The sequence below is a fragment of the Typopeltis vanoorti genome, chromosome 8, assembly GCF_054136105.1.
Source record: "Typopeltis vanoorti isolate ZY-2024b chromosome 8, IOZ_Tvanoo_1.0, whole genome shotgun sequence".
Taxonomy (NCBI): Eukaryota; Metazoa; Arthropoda; class Arachnida; order Uropygi; family Thelyphonidae; genus Typopeltis; species Typopeltis vanoorti.
The window spans coordinates 152,217,546-152,238,831 of record NC_143556.1 but is presented as its reverse complement, the minus strand read 5'-3'; the positions used below and the strand labels follow the sequence as shown (position 1 = coordinate 152,238,831).

General features: G+C 32.4%; 1 protein-coding gene across 1 annotated transcript in view; it reads right to left on the bottom strand.

Annotated features, from left to right (window-relative positions):
* The window catches only part of mask (multiple ankyrin repeats single KH domain), an 823,307-nt gene that overhangs the window by 362,537 nt on the left and 439,484 nt on the right, over positions 1–21,286 (bottom strand). Inside the window, 2 exon segments of the mRNA XM_090396371.1 lie at positions 15,761–15,957; positions 20,439–20,500. Of these exon segments, the coding sequence (XP_090252497.1) occupies positions 15,761–15,957; positions 20,439–20,500 (259 nt within the window).

Genomic DNA, 21,286 nt, shown 5'->3' with positions numbered 1-21,286 from the left:
AATAAACATTTGTCTTTGATCATAATAAAGAAAGAATCATGCTCCCACTCTTGATGATAGTCATATGTCTTTGCTTTTTTCGTAGTAGTCATGATGGTACAATTTTAAATTATATTAAAACACTTTAAACTTCAAATTTTAAACTTGTAGCAGAGCACTAGCACAAAACAAACGATTGAGTTTATAATACTGCTATCATTTATACATCGGGCTTCACTTGTTAGGTTTGTACAGTGCATCAAAGCGAACAAAAAGCCAAAGTGGGTGTATCTATGAGGGCACATACATTTCCAAGTAGACTCCACAACAAAAGTCTCATAGTAGGAAATTTAAATATTTTAAACTAATATTTGTAATTTTTCTATTGAAATTTTTGAAATAAAATTCAATTTAATATAATTGAATTATAAACTGGAATTATTGTACAAAAAATATTTAAGTTTTTAATTAACGTAAATTTTAAATAGAACCATAATATAGATTATTATTTGATAAATAGGTTAACATTATGTATTTGCTTTATCGTATTTGGAGTCGTCTATATATTATTTTGAAAATTGAGACAAAATAAATTTGCAATCGACCCCAAAGCATTATGCGATCTACCTGTACATCGCAAATGATGTTACTGACACCCCTGATATATAATGTTCTTCCCACATCCTTTTTACAAATATTTTCATATATGCATTTGTGACATCTTAATGGTATAGAAAATTTTAAATGTAATTTAATTTGATTTGATTTTAAGATATATAATCATTATTTGCTTTTATATATATATATATATATATATATGTGTGTGTGTGTGTGTGTGTGTGTGTGCTTTACAATAAACCATTTGGTTCCTGCAATTAATTATTATATTCAGAAAATATTATCAGGACATTATATTTAGTAATAATGTATTTAAAGCTACAATTATTATTATTATTATTAATATAAATATATAAATAAATATATATATATATATATATATATTTGCTCAAGTCTAAGCAAAGACAGTGACGTTTTTCACTATACAGGGCAATTTTCATTTCAGCTGTCTCTAATTACTCTGACACAAAATGTAGTACACAGACTGTCTTTAAACAATTTCTAGAATGAATACAGTGCAGTGACATTGGCAGGAATACGATCTTAAGCCTGTAAAAACATACACAAAAACACACAAAACAATTAGTGGAAAAAATTAGACTAAAAGCCTGAAGTCCTAGGAGGAATGCCCTCTTTGGGTGGGTGTTGTTGGCTAGCATTAGACATTGGGGAGGAGACTTAAGGAAGGTGAAGGCTTAAGGAGGGATGTGAGGAAGTTTAACACTACCATATTTATTAAGATTAGGCTGGATTAACACATCTGCTGCTGAATCTAAGAAAATTTTCCAAGTTTCCATTTGTTGGAGTGAAGCACAGTTTTATATCTGCATATCCAAAGCATTATCAGCAGGACTAGAATGACCACAGTTATAGCAGCAGATGTATTTCTAGTGTTTCTCTAGGCAGATCCTAGACAGATGATATTCACAGAGAATTGCTCGATAATGGATATATAAATGATTTGATTTGACTACACTGCAAGATTCAGAGGGACTGGTCAGAAGGTCAAATTTCAGGTGACTGGAGTAGCACTCACATTATTCCCATCTATAAAAAACGGAAATAAAGTTAATTCTGGGGATTACAAAGGAATTTCTCTACTAAATGTCCAAGAAGAGATATACACAAGCATACTTGAAAAGAGGCTGAGAAAAATGTGTAAGAGCAACTTGAAGGGCAAGATGGCTTCGTACCAAACAGAAATGGCTGTTAGAGAATATAGAGACAAATGCAAGAATGCTAAACACTGTGTAAAACTAGCTAAACAAAAGTCATGGGAGGACTTTGGCAAGAATATAGAAAATAAATATCAAGAAGGTGGCAAAATATTCTCGAGGTTGTTGAAGAAGCTTAGGAATGGAGGAAAGAGTGCTGTAAAAGGAGTTAGAGATGATAAACGTGACATGAAAACAGGAGAAAAAGATATCCTTGAAGTATGGAGTAATTACTTTGAAAAACTGCTAAATGAAACAAGCAGTGATGACAGCACAGTGGTAAAAAACACTGACCAGGCATGCAGTCAGGAATACATATCCATACTAGAAGTAGAAAAAGCCATCAAAGGCTTGAAATGTGGAAAGGCAGCAGGAGTAGATGATATTTGACCAGAAATGCTGAAGTATGGTGGTATAAGAGTCTTATAGTGGCTGCACTGCATAGTTCAGAAAGCCTGGACAGAGAGACGAATTCCCGATGATTGGAGTAGAGCTCTCATAGTACCCATATATAAAAAGGGAAATAAAACTGAATGTGAGAATTATAGAGGTATTTCCCTACTGAGTGTTCCTGGCAAGATCTATGCAAGTATACTTGAGAAACGGTTGAGAAGAATTGTGGAAGAAAAGCTTGGTGAAGAACAAGTTGGATTCAGGCCAAATAGAGGCTGTCAGGATCAGATCTTCACTTTACGACAAATAGTCAAGAAAGCATGGGAATATAACAAAGATCTGTATTTAAGTTTTGTCGATCTGGAAAAGGCATATGACAAGGTGCCAAGAGAGAAGCTATTCAATACGCTTCAGTTATATGGTGTCAATGGGGCATTATATCAAACAATACTTAGTCTTTATTTGAGTTGTAAGTCAGCAGTTAGAATTGAAGGAAGTACAGGAAGATGGTTTAATGTTAAATCTGGTGTGAGACAAGGATGTACATTATCCCCTCTGTTATTCATTATCTATATGGATCACATTATGAAGGAATGTGGTATTAAACCTGATATCAAAATTGGAGATGTTAATGTCAGATCTTTGCTTTATGCGGATGACGTTATACTTCTAAATAAATCTGCTACAAGTCTGCAAGATTCTCTGACTAAATTGAATAGCTGTTGTAATAGATATGGTATGAAGGTCAGCAATAAAAAGACAAAGACAATGAAAATAGGCAGAATCATTGAAAATGTCAACTGTGTTGTGAATGGAGAACCTGTGGAACAAGTAAAACATTTCAGCTATTTAGGCAAGATTTTTACTGAAGATGGTAAATTAAATATAGAAATAGACAACAGAATCAGCAAAGCTGGTATGGTGAGAAGTCAATTGAATAAATTCATATGGAATAAGAGAGAAATTAGTCGGAACACTAAATTAGCTGTGTACAAGACAGTGTTCAAACCAGTTTTAACTTATGGATCTGAGAGCTGGGTCAGAAATAAAACACTTGACCAAAGACTAGAGACCACAGATATGAGAGTCCTGAGAAAAATTATAGGCATGAACAGATGGCATCAATGGCGATATCATATTAAAAATGAGGATATTAGGAAAGAACTTGACATTGTCAGCATCCAGGAATGCGTTAGCAGAGCGAATCTTAGGTGGTATGGTCACTTAAACAGAATGGGCGAGGAAAGATTAGCAAAACAAGTGTTCTCTGCCAGGTTGGCAGCAAAACGACCCAGAGGAAGACCAAGATATAGGTGGATTGATACAGTACAAAATGCTTTAGACGATAGAAATATAAGATCTGATAATGTTGGAGTCTTGACAAGTAACAGACTGATTTGGAGGAAAATTGTAGATAGGAAAGTAATAATGATGTAATTTTTTTCATGTAGTACTATCATATCCTGTACACTCCTTGAGGGTACATGGCAGGAATTTGATGATGATGATGATGAATAAATAGCTGAAAAATCATTATATTAATAATATTATTATTAATGCCAGACCTCCATAGAGTCAAAAGATACATCACAGTAGGCATACACCGGTACGCCTACTGTGATGTATCTTTTGACTCTATGGAGGTCTGGCATTAATAATAATATTATTAATATAATGATTTTACACCGGTACAAACAAAGTCCATGAAACAGCGCTTAATCTCATTCAATATATCTGCATTCATCAAATGTCAGTCAATGCATTCCACTCACCAACGGCTCTCCATGCAAAGAACATGCTCCTTATGGTCCTCTTCATACTCTCCTTACACAGCTTCCAGGGCTGGACCCTTGTTCTAAAACCTTCCCCATTCTATGAAAAATTTCTTTCAAATTAACTTGGCAACAACCCTTTACCAACATGTCTCAATCATATCCCTCTCTTTTCTTCCTATTCACAAGGTTTTGCAACATAATTCCCTCAATCTACCCTCATACAGCACATCTCAAAGACTAGTTACTAACTTAGTCTTCTCTGGTTCCTTTCCTATATATCCTCATCACCAAAACTGTGCACAATAATTCATACAAAGCCTGTTCAAAGCCTAATCCAATGGAACCAGAATCTCTTTTATTTCTGCATGTTAAGGTCCTCTGCATCATTGCCATAATCTGATGTGATGACTTCACAACTTGTGCAATGTGACCTCTGAACTTCAGATCCTTGCCCACCACCACTAAAAGGTTTCTTGTCTCCTCTAAAATTTCTCTGCCAAGTGTATACTATGTATCCCATTGTTATCTATCAAACTTCAAACCTCACACTTTACATCAGTGAATTGACAGTTCCATACTGTTGCCCACTCATACAATCTATTCAAGTCTACCTGTATGGAAAATGACAAAAGCGTAGATTTAAAAAAAAAAAAAAAAAAAAAAAAAAAAAGGATAAATTTATTAATACAGTGCAAGGTTTGGTAACAAGGAATTCACTGTCAAAGTAACAGCAACTATTAAGTAGGTAATAGACTATGCATAATTCTTGATATTCGGTAATTTATGAGTCAAGTTTGGATGTGACAATGGTATTCACCTAAATACTGATGGACTCAATTCAGTTGAGTAGGACCATAAAATCTGCAATGTTTTTAAAAGTCTAAGAAACTTTATAGTTAAAACAAAGATCCAATTTATAGCATGATTGGATGTAGATACAAAGTCTACTCCAAGTCTTAGAATGGTATCATATGCTCATATACAGGACTGAACACATATGCAGTATGATCTTTTTTTTTTTTAAATTCCACTCTCCATTTATTTGAGTTGTAACTAAAATTCTTTGTAGATCTTTTCACTAATTACTTCTCTTGATGCTTCATTTCACACGTGGTATTTAACTGTTATATTCTCAATTATTCTATTCTTGTTTCAAATGTACGAAGGTATGTGTGCATGGGGGGGTCTGGAAAGTTCTGATAAACACCTAGACAAAATTATATTAAAGCAATTGATATAACCAAAAGAAAGACCATACTAATAGCAGAGTTATGAAGGTTTGAAGAGATATAACTTTTCAGATCCCTCCACCCCTCGTATAAGTTAATACTGATTTATAAATTCATTCTTTGGTTTCTTTAATAAGATATATTTTCTATATAAGTAAATTTACACATTCCAATTTTTATTTGCCTCCAAGGATCATTGTTATATTCAAACTGTTAATGGTTATTCTGAAATTTAAATTTAACTACTTGTTCCAGCATTTTTTCATTTAATTCTAATTCATGTCTTCTTGGTTCTTTTGCAGTTGAATTGTTTTTGATTTCTCTGCTGATATTTTCTTCTTATAACTGCTCAGTTGGAATTTAATAATTGCCTTTGGGAATGATTTAATGCAAGTAATACTACATTATTTACATATTCAAACTAAAACTAGACTAATATTAATTCCATTTATTCATGGACTTCAAAAGACTTGTCTTGTCTGATCCCTTTCATTATAACAATTTTCTATGTATTTGTGTTGTGATGCTATATTACACATTAATTTTTTGTGTATGTCTTTAATTATTTCAATAATTTGCAGGGGGTATATTTCTTGATGATATTATTTTCAGATATCCTGTAATCTAATTCTATTGAAAGCCTCTACAAACACTGGTTTCAAAATGTTCTACTGTTTTTACTACTATGTGATTATAACAAATACAACACCAGTACATGATCTCCATTATAATGGGAGATCATTATAATTGTTGTAATTTAGCATCAATTTTAATTTTTTGATAATTTTTCTACATATTTCTAAGGTAATGCACAATAATTGAAATTTATTACTAAACAGTTTATGGCTTCAGATTTTTTATTTCCTTTCTAAATTGGGTTGTTCAAGTCCATTTTTGGATATCTGTCTTTTCTTAAAGAGAGTTTTAATAAAATTTCTCATTTACAGTAAATTCTTTTATTTCATATTTTTATAATTTTGTTATATATTCCCATGAATAATAGCTGATTTCGTATTTCTCAATTCAGAGATGACTGATTCAATGAAATTATCTCAATTTCATCTCTTTTCCTGGCTAATAATATTTCAAGCATTTCTATTTCTTTTTCGCCATAATATCATTTATTTACAGTTTTTCATGATCACTTTCTATAAACAGCATATTTATGCATTCGGGAATTTATTTGATTTTGGATCATTCTCCTAAATGTTTCTGTGCTGGGGTTAAAATTTATTCTGTAATTGTATAGAGCAACATTCTCTATTTTTGCATTATGGGTTTTTTTTTCCCCACTCTCTCTCTCTCTCTCATTCTTTTATGCTCTTCATATTCAGATATATTAGATTTTATCTTGCAAATGTTTATTAAGAATTTTTTTTCTCTCTTCAGTATACTAGAAATGTCCATCTTGTTTTACCATTTTAAATTAGTTTCTTTCCTAGCACAACATAAGCTCTTTATGGATCATTTAAAATTTTCCCAATGAGAATCTATATAACTTCCTCATTAATGATATTTTTTTAAATTAGTCCTTTAGTCTATTTTGATAAAGTATGCTTATAAGATCTTCTTGTAATAATTCCATCTTAAATATCTATCCTTGTTATATCTGGTTAGAGTTCAAATTTTCCCATCTACAGTCCATGATCACCTCCAATATCTGTGCATGTAAGAAATAACAATGAATACTTTATCTGGTTTTAATGTTCCCTTTCTTATTAGATAATCTTTCTGAAGTCAGGTCTAGATTATTGGATCAGGAAATTGTCTACCACTTCCACAGCAGTGTTAAGCTGGACATGCTGAAAAAGGATATGGCTGACCACTAGGATAGCATCCTCCTTGAGTAGATTCAACTGTAGTTCAGCCGATATGAATTACAGTTGACCCTTTTACAACGAGAGGGTTAGGGGCACCGGCTCCTCATGCAGTCAATAATCCACATATAACCTGACTCCCCTAAAATTTAACTACTAACCTACTGTTGACTGGAAGCCTTAACAATAACAAACAGTTGATTACCACATGTTTTGTATGTTATACGAGGGTAGTCAGAAATGTTCTCGGCCTAACGTTGAAAATAAGAATTTATAATTTTAAAATTATTTTTATTTTTCAACATAATCTCCCTTAAGACTAATACATTTATTCCAGTGATACTCCAGCACCATTATCCCGTCCCAGTAGTGGTTCTCAGTAAGATCTGCAAATTACCCCTCTATAGCTGCAATCACCTCTTGATTCAAAGAAAACACTGACCAGTGAGGAAGAGTTTTAGTTTTGGGAAGGGCTAGAAGTCAGAAGTAGCCAAATCTGGGAAATAGGGTGGATGTTCTAACAATTCATAGTGCAGAACCCTTAATTTTCCCATTGCCAAAACAGCTTTGTGGGTAGGTGCATTGTCCTGATGAAAGATGATTTTTCTTCTTCTGCAAACCGGGTCTAGTCTGGTTTGTTTTAATCCTTTATCCAAGTGTGAGCAAACATTGCGCCTAAAAGTATCTTCAGGACTGAGGTAAGTGGTACAACACCAGGAAACTCGTTGCAAAGGTGGAGCAAGCTTACATCATTCCTATCTCAGTATCTCCCATAATGCAAAACACATCTCCTTGCGGATATGTCTAATGTTATGCATTAAGAGAAGGGCCACTACCCAGACTAGTTTTGACCTTTATTGAGGACTCTTCAGTGGGAGCCAGGCAAAAGTGGAGATACCAGCCAGAAGCATTAGCAAGGTGATCTCTACCTATAGGAGTTGCCAAATGGTGTGTCATCTTTTTAATAAATTACTCTGGATTTAGAGAAAGATGTTGAAAGTTTATTTTTCACTTGGTTAGAATATAATAAATTTAGTTTAATCCTTTATCCAAGTGTGAGCAAACAAAGTTTGTGCCTGAAAGTATCAGAGAGAGAGAAAGTATCTCTCTCTCTCTGGTCGCTCACTGCATGCCATTGTGGATGGCACCTTCTCGAGCTTTTTCACCAATAAAGGAGTGCCTCAGGGCTTTATGCTTTCAGCTATTCTCCTCCTCATTTACATAAATGACATCCTCTCAATCATAATGAATCCTATCCAACAGCTCTGTTCTTATTCATTAGACAAACCATGTAGTTCTGAGACAACCCAAACATCAAGATCATTTGCAACCAGTGCCTTAAATAATAATCTGCATACCATCGTTCAGGGAGGCAAGGATAATCTAGTCACCTTCAATGCCACGAAAAGGCAGCCATGCCTTTTCTCTCACAAAAGGGATCACAGCTCACCTATCTTATCTTACTATATCTACCTTATCACCTACTTACCTTACTTGTAACATAAAAATTAACAGTCAGGATCAGGTCTCTCTCTCTTTGAAGTGATATTTACATCCAGCTTCTACTGACATAAAAAAATCATATAGCTTCTAAAAGCTTTTCTTCTTCTCAGCCTGAAAAAAAAACTATGCATTCTTTTCTGCTCAAGATGTTATCATACACCTACCCACTATAATGTGTATACTGTTTACACATTTAGAGTGTGGCTCATGGATGACTTCTCTCACAAATTTACTTTGAGCTCTATCTCACAGACACTGACTTTACCACATGTACCTCCACAGATCCTACATTTAACTGGAGGGAGCCTGTCAAAACAGAGCAACAGCTATCTAACTATTCCCTTTTCATTACAATTACAAACACATTGAACCTGCTTCTCCTCTTCCTCTAAAATTCCACCTATCTCTGCCCTCCAGAATGCTATTTCTCATAATATGCTTTCCAAAAACTACAAGTTCCTGCTCTTCAAGAAAAATGTCAGTATACTGCTTCTTTCTCAATTCTTATCTGTTTAAAATTCTTACATGCACCCCACATGGAACTGATGTGTTAAAGATTCTTATACCTCTCATTATGTAGGTTAAAAAAAAAAAAAGTGTTTTTCTCTGATGCACAAGCATCAGAGAAAACCATATAAAGACTCATTGTTGATCAAATATGACCCTATCAGCAGGGAATGTGATATAGAGACTAGTGGGCCTTGGCATTATATGTTTTTCCAAATGGGCCACAATCAAAAAAGTTTGAGAAACTGTTCTTACTGTAACAATTCACCAACATGACTATTCTGACTCATCTTGTTCTTTTTCTTGCCATCCTGGGAAAAATACACTTTTTTTTTTTTTTACTAACCGTTCCTCTCCCAATTTGTTAAAGTGGCCATCTCCCTATTGATTTGCTATGTCCAGACATTCTTAAATGTCTATGTCAAGTTACTTCCTAATATCCTCATTTTTAATACGGTTCTACCAAAGAAAGAAAAATTTAAATTTTGCAAGCAAATAAGTATAAAATGTAAACTGCAACTTTACCTAATAATTTATATGTGCTCTTCTTTTCCTAATAAGTTTCATTAATTTGCTTAGGCATGGACTCTACCAACGTACAACACTTTTTTTTTTTTTTTTTTATTTCTACATCTCGAAATCATACTTTTATAATTGATTGTATCCTTTATGGAAATAATGGAAAGTTATCCTTTGTATCACAGTTGAATTTTCCAAGTTTCTTTTTCACTACTATGGCCCACAAGTTTTCTATTTAGTTAGTGTCAGGAGAGTGAGTTACCTGGCCAATGAAGCAATTGGATGTTATGATTTTTAAGGAACTCTTTCTGTTCTTGAAGTATGGCATGGTGTGACAGGCACAAGTGATCCTGGACTGTAATGTGTAAAATAATTCTTGAATATCTTTGCAAGATGGGTGTTTAGGAGCTTGTTGAAGGTAGGTGGGAGAAGTCTTCTCAGACAATGATTTGTGAACATAGGGTTCTCGCTCTCCTTGGACAAAGAAATGGCTCTAATCCGAGAATATGACTTTCTTCCACTTCTCAATAGTACAACCTTTGTACACTTTGCACACTGGAGCCTCTTTTTCTGCATAGCAGAAAAAGAGGCTCCAGAGGAAAAGAAACAACTATTATTTCTTTTCTTCATCAGTAGTTGTATCTTTTTTTTGTCTGCGAGTAGTCCTCCCTGCTTCCAACAATCTTCGACAGACTGCCGTGTTACTTCCAAGTCTCTATTTAAGTCTACAGCAGCCAATCTTGGATTCATTTTGCTTTTCATAACTAATAAATGATCTTGATTAAGTGTAGTTTACATTTTTTTCCCACATTTTCCTTTTCTGTCAGGAGAAAAATGTACCTGTTTCCTTAAACATCTTTAAATTGCATTAACAGTACCCAAAGGAACGCTACACTCATTGGCAATTTTTCTTTGAGTCATGGAACTGTGCTGAGAAAGCATACATATTTTTGAATACTTTCTTTGAGATCTATCCATTTTATAGCAACAGAAAATGAATAAAACACTGTGAATGTCAATTTTTTACACTATTAAAAATGCACAATACTATTAATAAACATTGTAGAACTGTTAAAAAAATTAAAAGTTAAAAAAAATTCATCACTCAACCAAAACCAAAAATAGCAAACTGAAACTAAATCCAAAATTATTGTGAAGTGAATCAAAAACCAAAAACTTGATGAAAATTCGGCTTATTCGAATTGGGTATGCATTCTTTGATTTTCTAACCCATCTCTTGGACTGTGTTTGACTAATCTCCCTCTTATTCCACATAAATAAATTTCTTTAATTGGTTCCAAGTCATGCGAGATTTTTTTTTTTTTTTGAATAAATTTTCTCTTGGTACCTTGTCATATGACTTTCAAATTACAAAACTCAAACGCAGATCCTTGTTATTTTCTAAAAAAATTTAAATTATTGGTCTTAGGGTGAAAATCTGATCAAGAAAAACCACTATTTGACCTGAATTCATTCTTCTGAAAGTCTGCCACAATTTTTCTTGAGTCTCTTCAAGTATGCTCACATAAATCTTACCTGGAATATTCAGTAAAAAAAAATTCCTTTAATTCTTACATTGTTTTATTTCTCTTTTTTTTTTTTTTTTTTTTTTTTTTTTTTTTTTTTTTTTTTTTTTTTTTTTTTTTATAGATGTATACTTAAAGAGTTGTTTCAGCTGAATTCAACCTTGTTTTCCTCTTTGGTATTTTCTTCCACTGTGCTGCCACTTCTTTCATTCAGTATCTTTCAAACTAATTAACTGAGACAAGATATATCTATGAAAACTGAAGATATCTTTATCTTTGTCAAGTCATGTTTATCATCTCCAATTTTAGAAATCAGAAATGATAAAACTGTGTTTTGACCCTTATACATTTGTAGCATAGCTACATACACAAAATTAACAAAAAGACTGGTTATCATAGTGGATGTAGCAAACATCCCTTGTGATAGTCAACTGCTCATCCCACAGCAGTGAGCAAAGTGGTAGGAACACAAATTTGTATCCTGATGATGATGATGTGAACTTATTCAGGAAAGGACTTGCTAATTAAAATTTAACAATTCAATGAGTAATCAGCAACTATATAATATGACATAACCAGCTTTCTCAATCCACTGAATATTTTCATATAAAATTCTAATAACATAAAGATTAATTCAATGCTAATTGTATTTCACAGGAACTTTATTCTTGTAATCTAATCTTAATTTAGGCTTATCTCTAATTCTATAATAATTGCTAATGGAGATACCAAAAGTTTTACTGCACAAATCTGAGCAGGCCAGACATTAAGTTGAAACAGTATAAACAACACCAGATTAAATTCAAAAAGCAACAAAAATTCAATAAAATTCAAAAAGCAAAATATCAGTAATTTATTGAAATTATTGATATTTTGCTAGATTACCAACAGAAGTATCTTCAAAGCACAAAACTGAACATGTGATACACAATTCATTTCATAGCACTCAGATAGTTGTAGAAATTATTGAAAATGTTCGTTTTTATTATATGTTTTTATTTAAATCCGATTTTCTATTGTCTAGAGCAGTGGTTCTTAACCTGTGTTCCCAGGAACACTTGTGTTGTGCAAACTGGTTATAAGTGTTCTGCCAGTGAAAGATGTCACATGACACAGTTCTGAGTGTAATTGGTTACTCTGAATAAAAATTTCGAGGGAATTATTTCCATTATAACAGAACAATTTACAATATTGGAAGAAATGATTTCAAGTTACTAACAATTATGACCAGATAGGAAACCCATTTGGCACAGTTAATACATAGAGTTGTGAATTTTCGTTACAAGAAGAACAACAATTAGTTACCTTATCAACAGATTGTACTAATCTAAAAATGAAATAAATTCTCTGAAATAACTCTTGAGCTCTCACTCTCCATAATAAGAGCACTGAAAATTTTGGTCCAGTTTTCAACATCATATTTGTGTGAGCTCGGTTTCTCAATATTAACCCACATAAAAACTAAGGATATAAAAAATGTCAGCCTAAAAAATAAAAAAAATAAATAAATAAAAAATCAGCTAACGCCTTTTTATTCCCATATATGGGAGTAGGCGAGGCCATTTAGCCCTATATAAATGTCGAGGGAATTATTTCTGTTGTAACAGAAATAATTAACACACGCAATTATGACTGGACAGGAAATCCATTTGGCACAGTTAATACATCGAGTTGTGAATTTTCATTACAAGAAGAAGAACAACAACAACAATTAGCTACCTTATCAATGGATTGTACTTTAAAAATGAAATAAATTCTCTGAAATAACTCTTGAGGAATTTTTGATTTTTGTCCAAGCCGAATATCTAGCTCTCTCTCCACAAGAGCACTGAAAATTTTGTTACAGTTTTCAACATCATATTTGTGTGAGCTCAATTTCTCAATATTGACCCATATAAAAACTAAAAAGCATGAAAGACTTACTAATATTACTAATAATACTTACTAATATTACTATTACTAATAATACTAATATTTACTAATAATAAAGACTTATAGATAAATTGGCCTTCAGAACACACGCAATTTACAGAAAAAAAATACTGTTGTTGGTGATGATGGCATAGTGTCATAGTTGGAGAATTAAGTAGTAGTGGAGAGGACGACGTGTATTTAGAGAAGTAGTGTGCCCTCCCACAATGAGTCCTTGGATTCCCTGGAGGTATCACGTAATAATAATATAGACAAAGAGATGGGGGTAGCTATATCACATATTAGACCTGATATAGCTGAAATCTGCAAAAGCTGACAAGCTCAAGTATCACATTAAAATAAGTTCCATTTTTATAAAAGGCAAGTCCATGCATATTTTTATTGTTAGTTTTATGACCCTAATGCTTTTGGTGTTCCCCAAATTTTTCTTATAAAAGTATTCTGTGACTTTGAAAAGGTTAAGAACCACTGCTCTAGAGGGTACCTTGTTAGGACATTAGTTCCTTTCAGTTGTAATTTGAATTATTTCTACAAAAACTGGTGCTATATTTCCATCACATTGGCAATTTTATATGCTGAGGATGATGGCTAGAAATCTAGCAAATTCAATAAATTATTTACTTTCACTTGTCCATATTTATACGTGAAAGACTTATGAATAATGTGTCTCAGTTCAGTGTAAAATCAAACATTTTGCGATTAACAGATGATATACACAGTTTATCTTTTCATCCCAAATGATAAACTGGCTTCCGGGCAATTGACAAACCTAAGGGATAGCAAGTTCAAGTTCAGAGGACATACTGAACTAACTTGAAAATACTGAACTTTAAAATCCTTATAATTCAAGGTGATTAATTAGTTATTGAAGAACACATTAACGAACAGAGATAGGGAAGTTATGATTCCTCTTTATAAGACCTGGATATGGCCATATCTAGCTTAGTATGCTCAGGTCTGTTCAGTTGGATTTCTTAGGGGATGAGGAAGTAGTGCAGAGGATCCAGAGGCAAGTGACCAAGATTTGTAGTGGTTTGTGGAATGCTCTATATGTCAATAAAACTGAGGGTTTGGTTTACAAAGGTTGGTTGATAGGTGGAAAAGAGAGGATATGATGCATGCTTGCAGAGGAAAATTTTCAGCACTTGGCAGAAAGAGCAAAACAAGGAGTTATCCCTGGAAATTGAATAAAGGTGTGGTTAGAAAGAGTGTGACTAGATTTTTCACTTAGAGTTATGAGTGGAATGGGCTGCCAGTCTGTTGATATACATATCAAAAATAAAATAAAATAATAACAATAATAATAATAATATATATATATATATATATATATTTTTTTTTTTTTCCCAGCAAGTGTTCAAAACAATGTTACACAAACACTGCATGAATAGCTTGAGTCCCCAGAGATGAGTTTTCAGACTTCATGTAGGTATCCATGAAATAATTTCTGGACCTGTCAAATATTCCAATTAAACTATTCTGCAATAACCAAGGTGAAATATTTTCTGTTGGTAAATGTTACTCCTTTTGGTAGCAAAACATTTGAGAATCAACATAGGGAAGCACCAATATAATAAAAGGGGTTGTCTATTTTTCATTTTCAATTCTCAATCTCATTTTACAATAAAAGTTCTGTCAGATTTGGCCCAACTATAGGTTTGAATTATGGCAATAAAGTACATTCACCCGCCTCTACTGTCCTGGAAACTTTCATTCAGTTCATGCTTCAAATTCATCACAGAAAGATTGAGCCAACAAACATGTATCATAGTGAGCAATAAACTCAAAATTAACCTGTCTTCTATATACCAACCCACGTGGTGGTTTGAGCTTAGTCAATAAAAAAACATCAGGTTTCCCATCCCACAAAACAAATAAACTGAATAGAAAAATAGATGCAAATAACAAACATGATATACTAGCCTTATAACCTCAGCTGAATCACCCATAATTCCAAAACTATGAAGATGACATAACTTCAATCTGTTGTCACAGCTACACTCCACATCCTGAAAATTCTTTTTTAGATGTACAAAGAGGAGACTTCTTACCTCCTAGCCTTTTTTACGCTCTCCCCCTCTCTAAATTATCTTCATTCCTTCCAAATACTGGTGGCCAGGTCTGAGCATGGCAGTGCAGACCACAGTTTGATCAAGGTCTTACTTGGTAGAACCAATGCCACTACCTCATCTCTGTTCATGTAAGTCCTCAAGCAATGAAGAAATCATCTGAATTCTATATATCATATGAATAACTGAGAGAATGAGTAATAAATAACAATGAAATTATAGACAAAATTTAATACAAAGTGTTTGTATTTACCGATATAAACAATACACTTTTTTTATATCTGCATATACAAAGCTATTGTTATTGTGAATTGAAGTTGAAAAACATGATTGTTAATTAATCCTTCCATTTCAGTGAGTAGTTAATATACTGATGTGTTGGGTAAACTGTTATGTTGTTGATAAAAGAAAGAATGTAACAAACTACCATCTAAATGAAGCACTTCAGAAGAAAAGACACAAATGAATAAATGCTATTTATCACATAAGTTTACTTGCAAGTCCATTTCTAGACCAAATTTATGAAAGCTCAAGTCTTAAAATGATCTAAAAATTACTTTAAAATCAATATTGAAACCACCTTATTCTCATATACATATTCAACAAACCTTGCTGAAAGAAATGCTTATTTACTTCTTTTTTTTTTTTTTAAATTATTTTAAAATGCTGAAACTTTTACCTTATCGTTTATGGTAGCAATATACCGTGTCATTTCTTGATCTGAAGGAAACTGTGCAACATGCTTCACCATCCATTTTACAACTTTAACATGACCTTTACGGAAAGCAGCCATGAGGCAAGACACTTTTCGGTTGTCCTGACTATCAATATCGGCCCCAGCATTTACAAGTAGTTGCACAACATCTAGGTGACCTCCTGCATAAGAAATTATTTAAATATGACATACTTTATATAATTTTTAATACTAATCAATAGAAAGTAATGCTATAAAAAGTATGAAAAAATTAAGAAGCCATAATTGATATGCAAGCATGTGATGAAACTAGTTTAATAAGATGTACCATGTAATCACCCATTATTAGTTGAAATTTCTATTAAAAATGGGTGCAAGCTAAACTCATATTAAGGATGTGATGAAAACTGAATAACTGCTTATAAATTAAAATGCTGAAGAGGTAGACTTATTTATTAATCAGTCTCAACATAATCTGCCAACAGAAAAACAGTTTCAGCATAAATACTGATGAGGCCTAACTTCCTTTAAGGATGGGTTGAATAGTTTCCCATAAAGAAAGTAATCAAAGGTAATTTTCACTTCTATAAATTGCATTCATGTTCAAAATATATATCTCGCCTCTTTCAGAGAGAAGGAAACTAGTGCGTTAATTTATAAAAGCATTCTTGAAAGAATGAGAGCAAACATTCATTCTCTATTCAGATAATACTATAGCATGCTTGGATAAAAACTTTTATCAAATGTGCTGATAAAAGAACCATGCAATTCTTTACATAGTTCTTTTTACCAACACACAAAAAAATTCTAAATAGCTCTGAGATGATTCGGCAATTACTTGACAATTTTTTCAAGTGGAAGAACAAAATCTGCAAATATCATTTGATAAAAACGTGTTGCCATTGTAGCAAACATATCTAAGCAAAAATATGAAGAATCGGTAGAAAAACCAACCATCTGGCTGACATGCATAAATCAATCTAATAACAATAATAATAACATTGCTCTGGAAAGCTAAAAGTTCATAACTGAACCAATGATGGTCAAAACATGGTGGATATGTCACCTTTGAATTTGCTGATAAAAACAATCTTTCAGCAGAAGACAGCACAAATAGATAATATCTGGGTGCTCCATACAACAGAAGTATGTTATCAAATCACAATTACATCATCATACTTAATCCTTATTACGAGATATAAAAAAAGCAGAACTAAATATTCATCTAGTGCAAGAAATGGTTAATGAATTATACAATACAAAAAGAGAAAAAAAAATGTAATCCAGTGATAAGCCACACAAAACAATTTAGCATCAGATGTCAAACTATAAATACTATTGAGGTTCACAAAAAGATATTAATCCATTTGAATAATATCCTGGAGTATAAAACAATAAAAGCTGCAGGAAAACAAATATTCCCCTCAGAAATTATCTTTATTACAAGAGCTATAAAGCATCTATGGAGGTGATCTTATCACATGAGACCTTGACTGAATACCAAGAAAAGAATTACCCTAAAATATGAGAAAACAATTAAGTATCCATTTGATCTCTAGATTTTTAGCGATGGGACTACTGGTTTTGAAATCATCTAGAATCTGCTTCCTTAATGAACACAGTATCTTTAAATTCATAGAAACGTAAAGGAGAAAAGAAATAGGGATAAAAAAAACTTATCAGTAATGACTGAATTTTTTTGCTGTGGCATTAAAGATCCTGTGTGTCTAGTCACATACATTTATACAAAAAACATTGCAAAGAATAATGGATCAATGGGACTGGATAGCTTGGGAAAAGAACAAAAAACATATTTAATCATGTAAGGACATACTCTTTTATATACTGTTTTCATTATGTACCAGTTTGTTTATTAACTCCATCAAACTACAGCTCTCACAACAGTACTCAAGGTAAACAGTAATAAAGAGATAAATTAGGAAATAGCATTTTATGTACAAAACAGGGGAAAAAATTAAGTAAATTAAGTTAAACAGCCAGTTTATGTATAAATAGAATTTATAATCAAAAGGATTTTATAAATTGATTATTCTCAAAAAGGTGAAACCTTCATGCAATTTGTCAGTGTAATAAGCTCTGCCTGAATACACATATCTCAGCCAGATTAGGAAAAAAATGCATTCCCATCTCAAATATAAAGTACTGGCACACAACTAAAACATGACAAATGGCTAGAAGCATGTTCTATGTATAAATAGGTGACCAGCCCTTGGAAAATATGAATGTGGAAGATTACTGGCATTGTAGAGCCTAGCAAGAACTTCCTGTTTTATGTTTCTACTCTGATTAGACTGCCAATACATAATTTCAGGCTTAATCTCATTCACTTTATTTGTCAGTGCTTTACACCATAATGACTGTCATAGGGTTACTAGGCTTGATCTTATAAGCTGTCTGTAGTTTGTATATGGAACTGACAAACAGTGCCTGGAGAATGTATGACCTGATATAGCAGCTGCAGTATTAATAACTTGAATTCCAAAGTGGTTGAGAATCCAGCACAGCTGAACATTAACATTAAGGACCTAAATTTCTACAACAGTAATCATCATGATCTGTTCAATGGACATCCACAGATGCTGTATAGTCAATATCATTAAGGAGCCCTAAAGTTCTACAGTAAAACCTTGATATAATGGAATAATTTGGGTGAGAGGGTGTCCGTTAAATCCGAAAGTCAGTTATATAATAAAGTACATTTTCTGAATCTGTATGTTAAAAAATTGACAAATTAGCTAATTTTAAGTTTTTACATATGTAGAAACTTTCATGTAATTAAAATTAAGTACTGTATCTATGAAAAGTTTAATTTCACAGAAAAGTTTTCTATATGTATTATTGCTTATAACCTCACCGTGATTTTGAGACTCTAAAAAACAAGGCTGCGATCTATATTGAAATAAATAAACAAACATTTTTCCGAAAATAAGCTTAATTATATTTAAATAAACAAATAAACAATGTTCTTAAAACAAAACAAAATTTAAATTTTATAAAAACACAAAATATTTTTCCTATTTATTCGTCTTCGGATGATGACATATCAAGACACTTCTGTACATAAACCATTCACCACGAGTAAAGAAATGCACACTACTGGGCGTGGTTTAGCGTATGCCGGAACGCATTAAAACTGCATCTGAAAGTCACACTACGCAACAAAAGAACCAATTAGAGAATGATTGGTGTGATCCCATTCGCCGAACATGTTCTGTGAGCGGTAACTCTATGTCGGCTAAATTACTACAGTGTTTTTCCAACATATGATGACCTGTTTGCCAAAATTTGTGAAAAATAATGGGATATTAATAACAAAAAATAACTTGTTAATTATAAGCAAATCTTGGTTAAAAGCATTTAAAAATTTTTAAGGGTGTTAATACGGACTGGAAATTTTGTCCGTTAAATCGTGGTCCTTAAAATCGAGGGTTTACTATACTGATCTTTTCTAACATCCATACATTTGTATGCCTTTCAGTATATGATATCCTTGACAGTCTTCTGTAACACAACATCTCAAAAGCAGCTATCCTTTACTTACGTGAACTTCTTTAGGTTCCCACACTCACATCCAAAATCCTCAACTTTGTTCCCATGGAGATAGATACATCCTTCCAGAACTGTTGTTTAAGATTTCTTCTTCTGATAACATTAGAAGAAGAAATCTTCTTCTGATGTCATCTGAACAGCAATTCTTCACATTAATAATGGATCCCAGGTACTCAAACTTGAAATTAAAATTTTCCTGGTGAGAGGGCTCCTCCAATTTTTTTTTATCCACTCTGTTGCACAGTTCCTCACAGTATTCTTTCCATCTGTTTTTGATATTCAATTCTTCTGTTAGTAGTGCTCCATTCCCCATCTTCGATGAGATTCAATTTGGACTTAAACTTGTGTTTTAGGTCATGAACTAATAATTTTTTTTTAAAAAAATAAAAAAAATAAAAAATGGAGTTTTCCTCCATTTTTATATTTCTTTTAATTCTGCCAACTCCTGGTATTCTTTTATTGAAACAAAAGTAACAAGTTTCAAATTATCAAAACTAGAATTCTGTATTCAAATTTCAATCAGGAAAGTGTTCAGGACTTCTATTATTTAACTGATATGATCTTTGACCCCCCCCCCTTCCCCAAGTAGGCGACATGCCCATCCAATGGATAATGCACAGAATTCTCCAGGTGAAACATTACAAGCTTGTAAATGTATATAAACTTCCATATATAGCCTCTAAGTAGATGCTGTAAAGTAATAGCTTATAACTGTTAATATATTTTTATTCTCTGGACTGCAATTTAATCAATATGCATTTTACAGGAAATATTGTGGATAGAAAACTCAGTATTAGTTTTCAAGATGAAATAATTTAAATACACATTAAATAAACAGGTCAAATTTGAATTGAAAGTGAGCAATAAATAACAAAACTATGTATTTATATAAAAAACAAAAGACATCAATTCGATTTTCAAAACATAATATATACTTATGCATAACATTTACTAACAAGAAATTATGAAAACAAATAGTCAAGAAAATAGTTAATAGAACTGTTAAAATTTGAGCTAGAATAAAGCAGATTCTCAATACTTCTAAAATGCAAAACAAGTAATGGTGCCGAATAACAATTAAAATGATATTTACCATTTGCTGCTAGCCATAATGGAGAATTTCCTTTTTTATTTTTGACATCAACAGATGCACCTCTAAAAAATGTAATCAAGTTCAGCAAAAACAATAAACATGGTATATTTACTACAACATACTGCAAATTATAGCCAATCAAGTATAAGAGAAAATAAATTTCTCCAGATAATTAAATTCATCATCAAAATTACACAAATTATAATCATGCCAACTGATGGTAAAAAATCAGTCTTGGTGTACAATTGTACTTATAAAAAAGTATTAGAATTAAAATTAGTAAATATAATAAATTTCACTTTTATTTATCTAATTTGATACTCCATTCACTGCATGTATTTGTTGGTTGGTCAGCTGTTTTCCATTGTAAAAATTTCAAAAGCTTTGAAGTTCTACTATGGTTTATAAGTTTACCTCTCCCCTAGATTCAACTGAAACTTCTCATTTAAAGAATGCAAAAAATCATATTTTTGACTGGACAAGGCCTGAGAATAAACTAAATATCGCAGTGTAAAATATGACAAGTTTCCAACAGTGTGGTCTCTTGAAACAGATGATATGTATATTTAGGAGAAACTTAGCTTTCCAGAGGTTTCCTTCAATGTTTGGTGTGCTGCTAGCACGCCTATGACAACTGACAATGCTACTTTTCTTCTGCTCCAATGTGTTGGATTTCAGTATTTAAAATCTCTGTACTTTGTTAATTTTGCATGCCCTTTTTCTACTCTGTAAGCACCTGATTTCACATATCAAATTGTCTGCTATATGGCATTTTCAATCACATTCCAAATGTATGTTGTCAGGGAGGATTTCGTAAATTGGAGAATCATATTTTCTACACAAGTTTC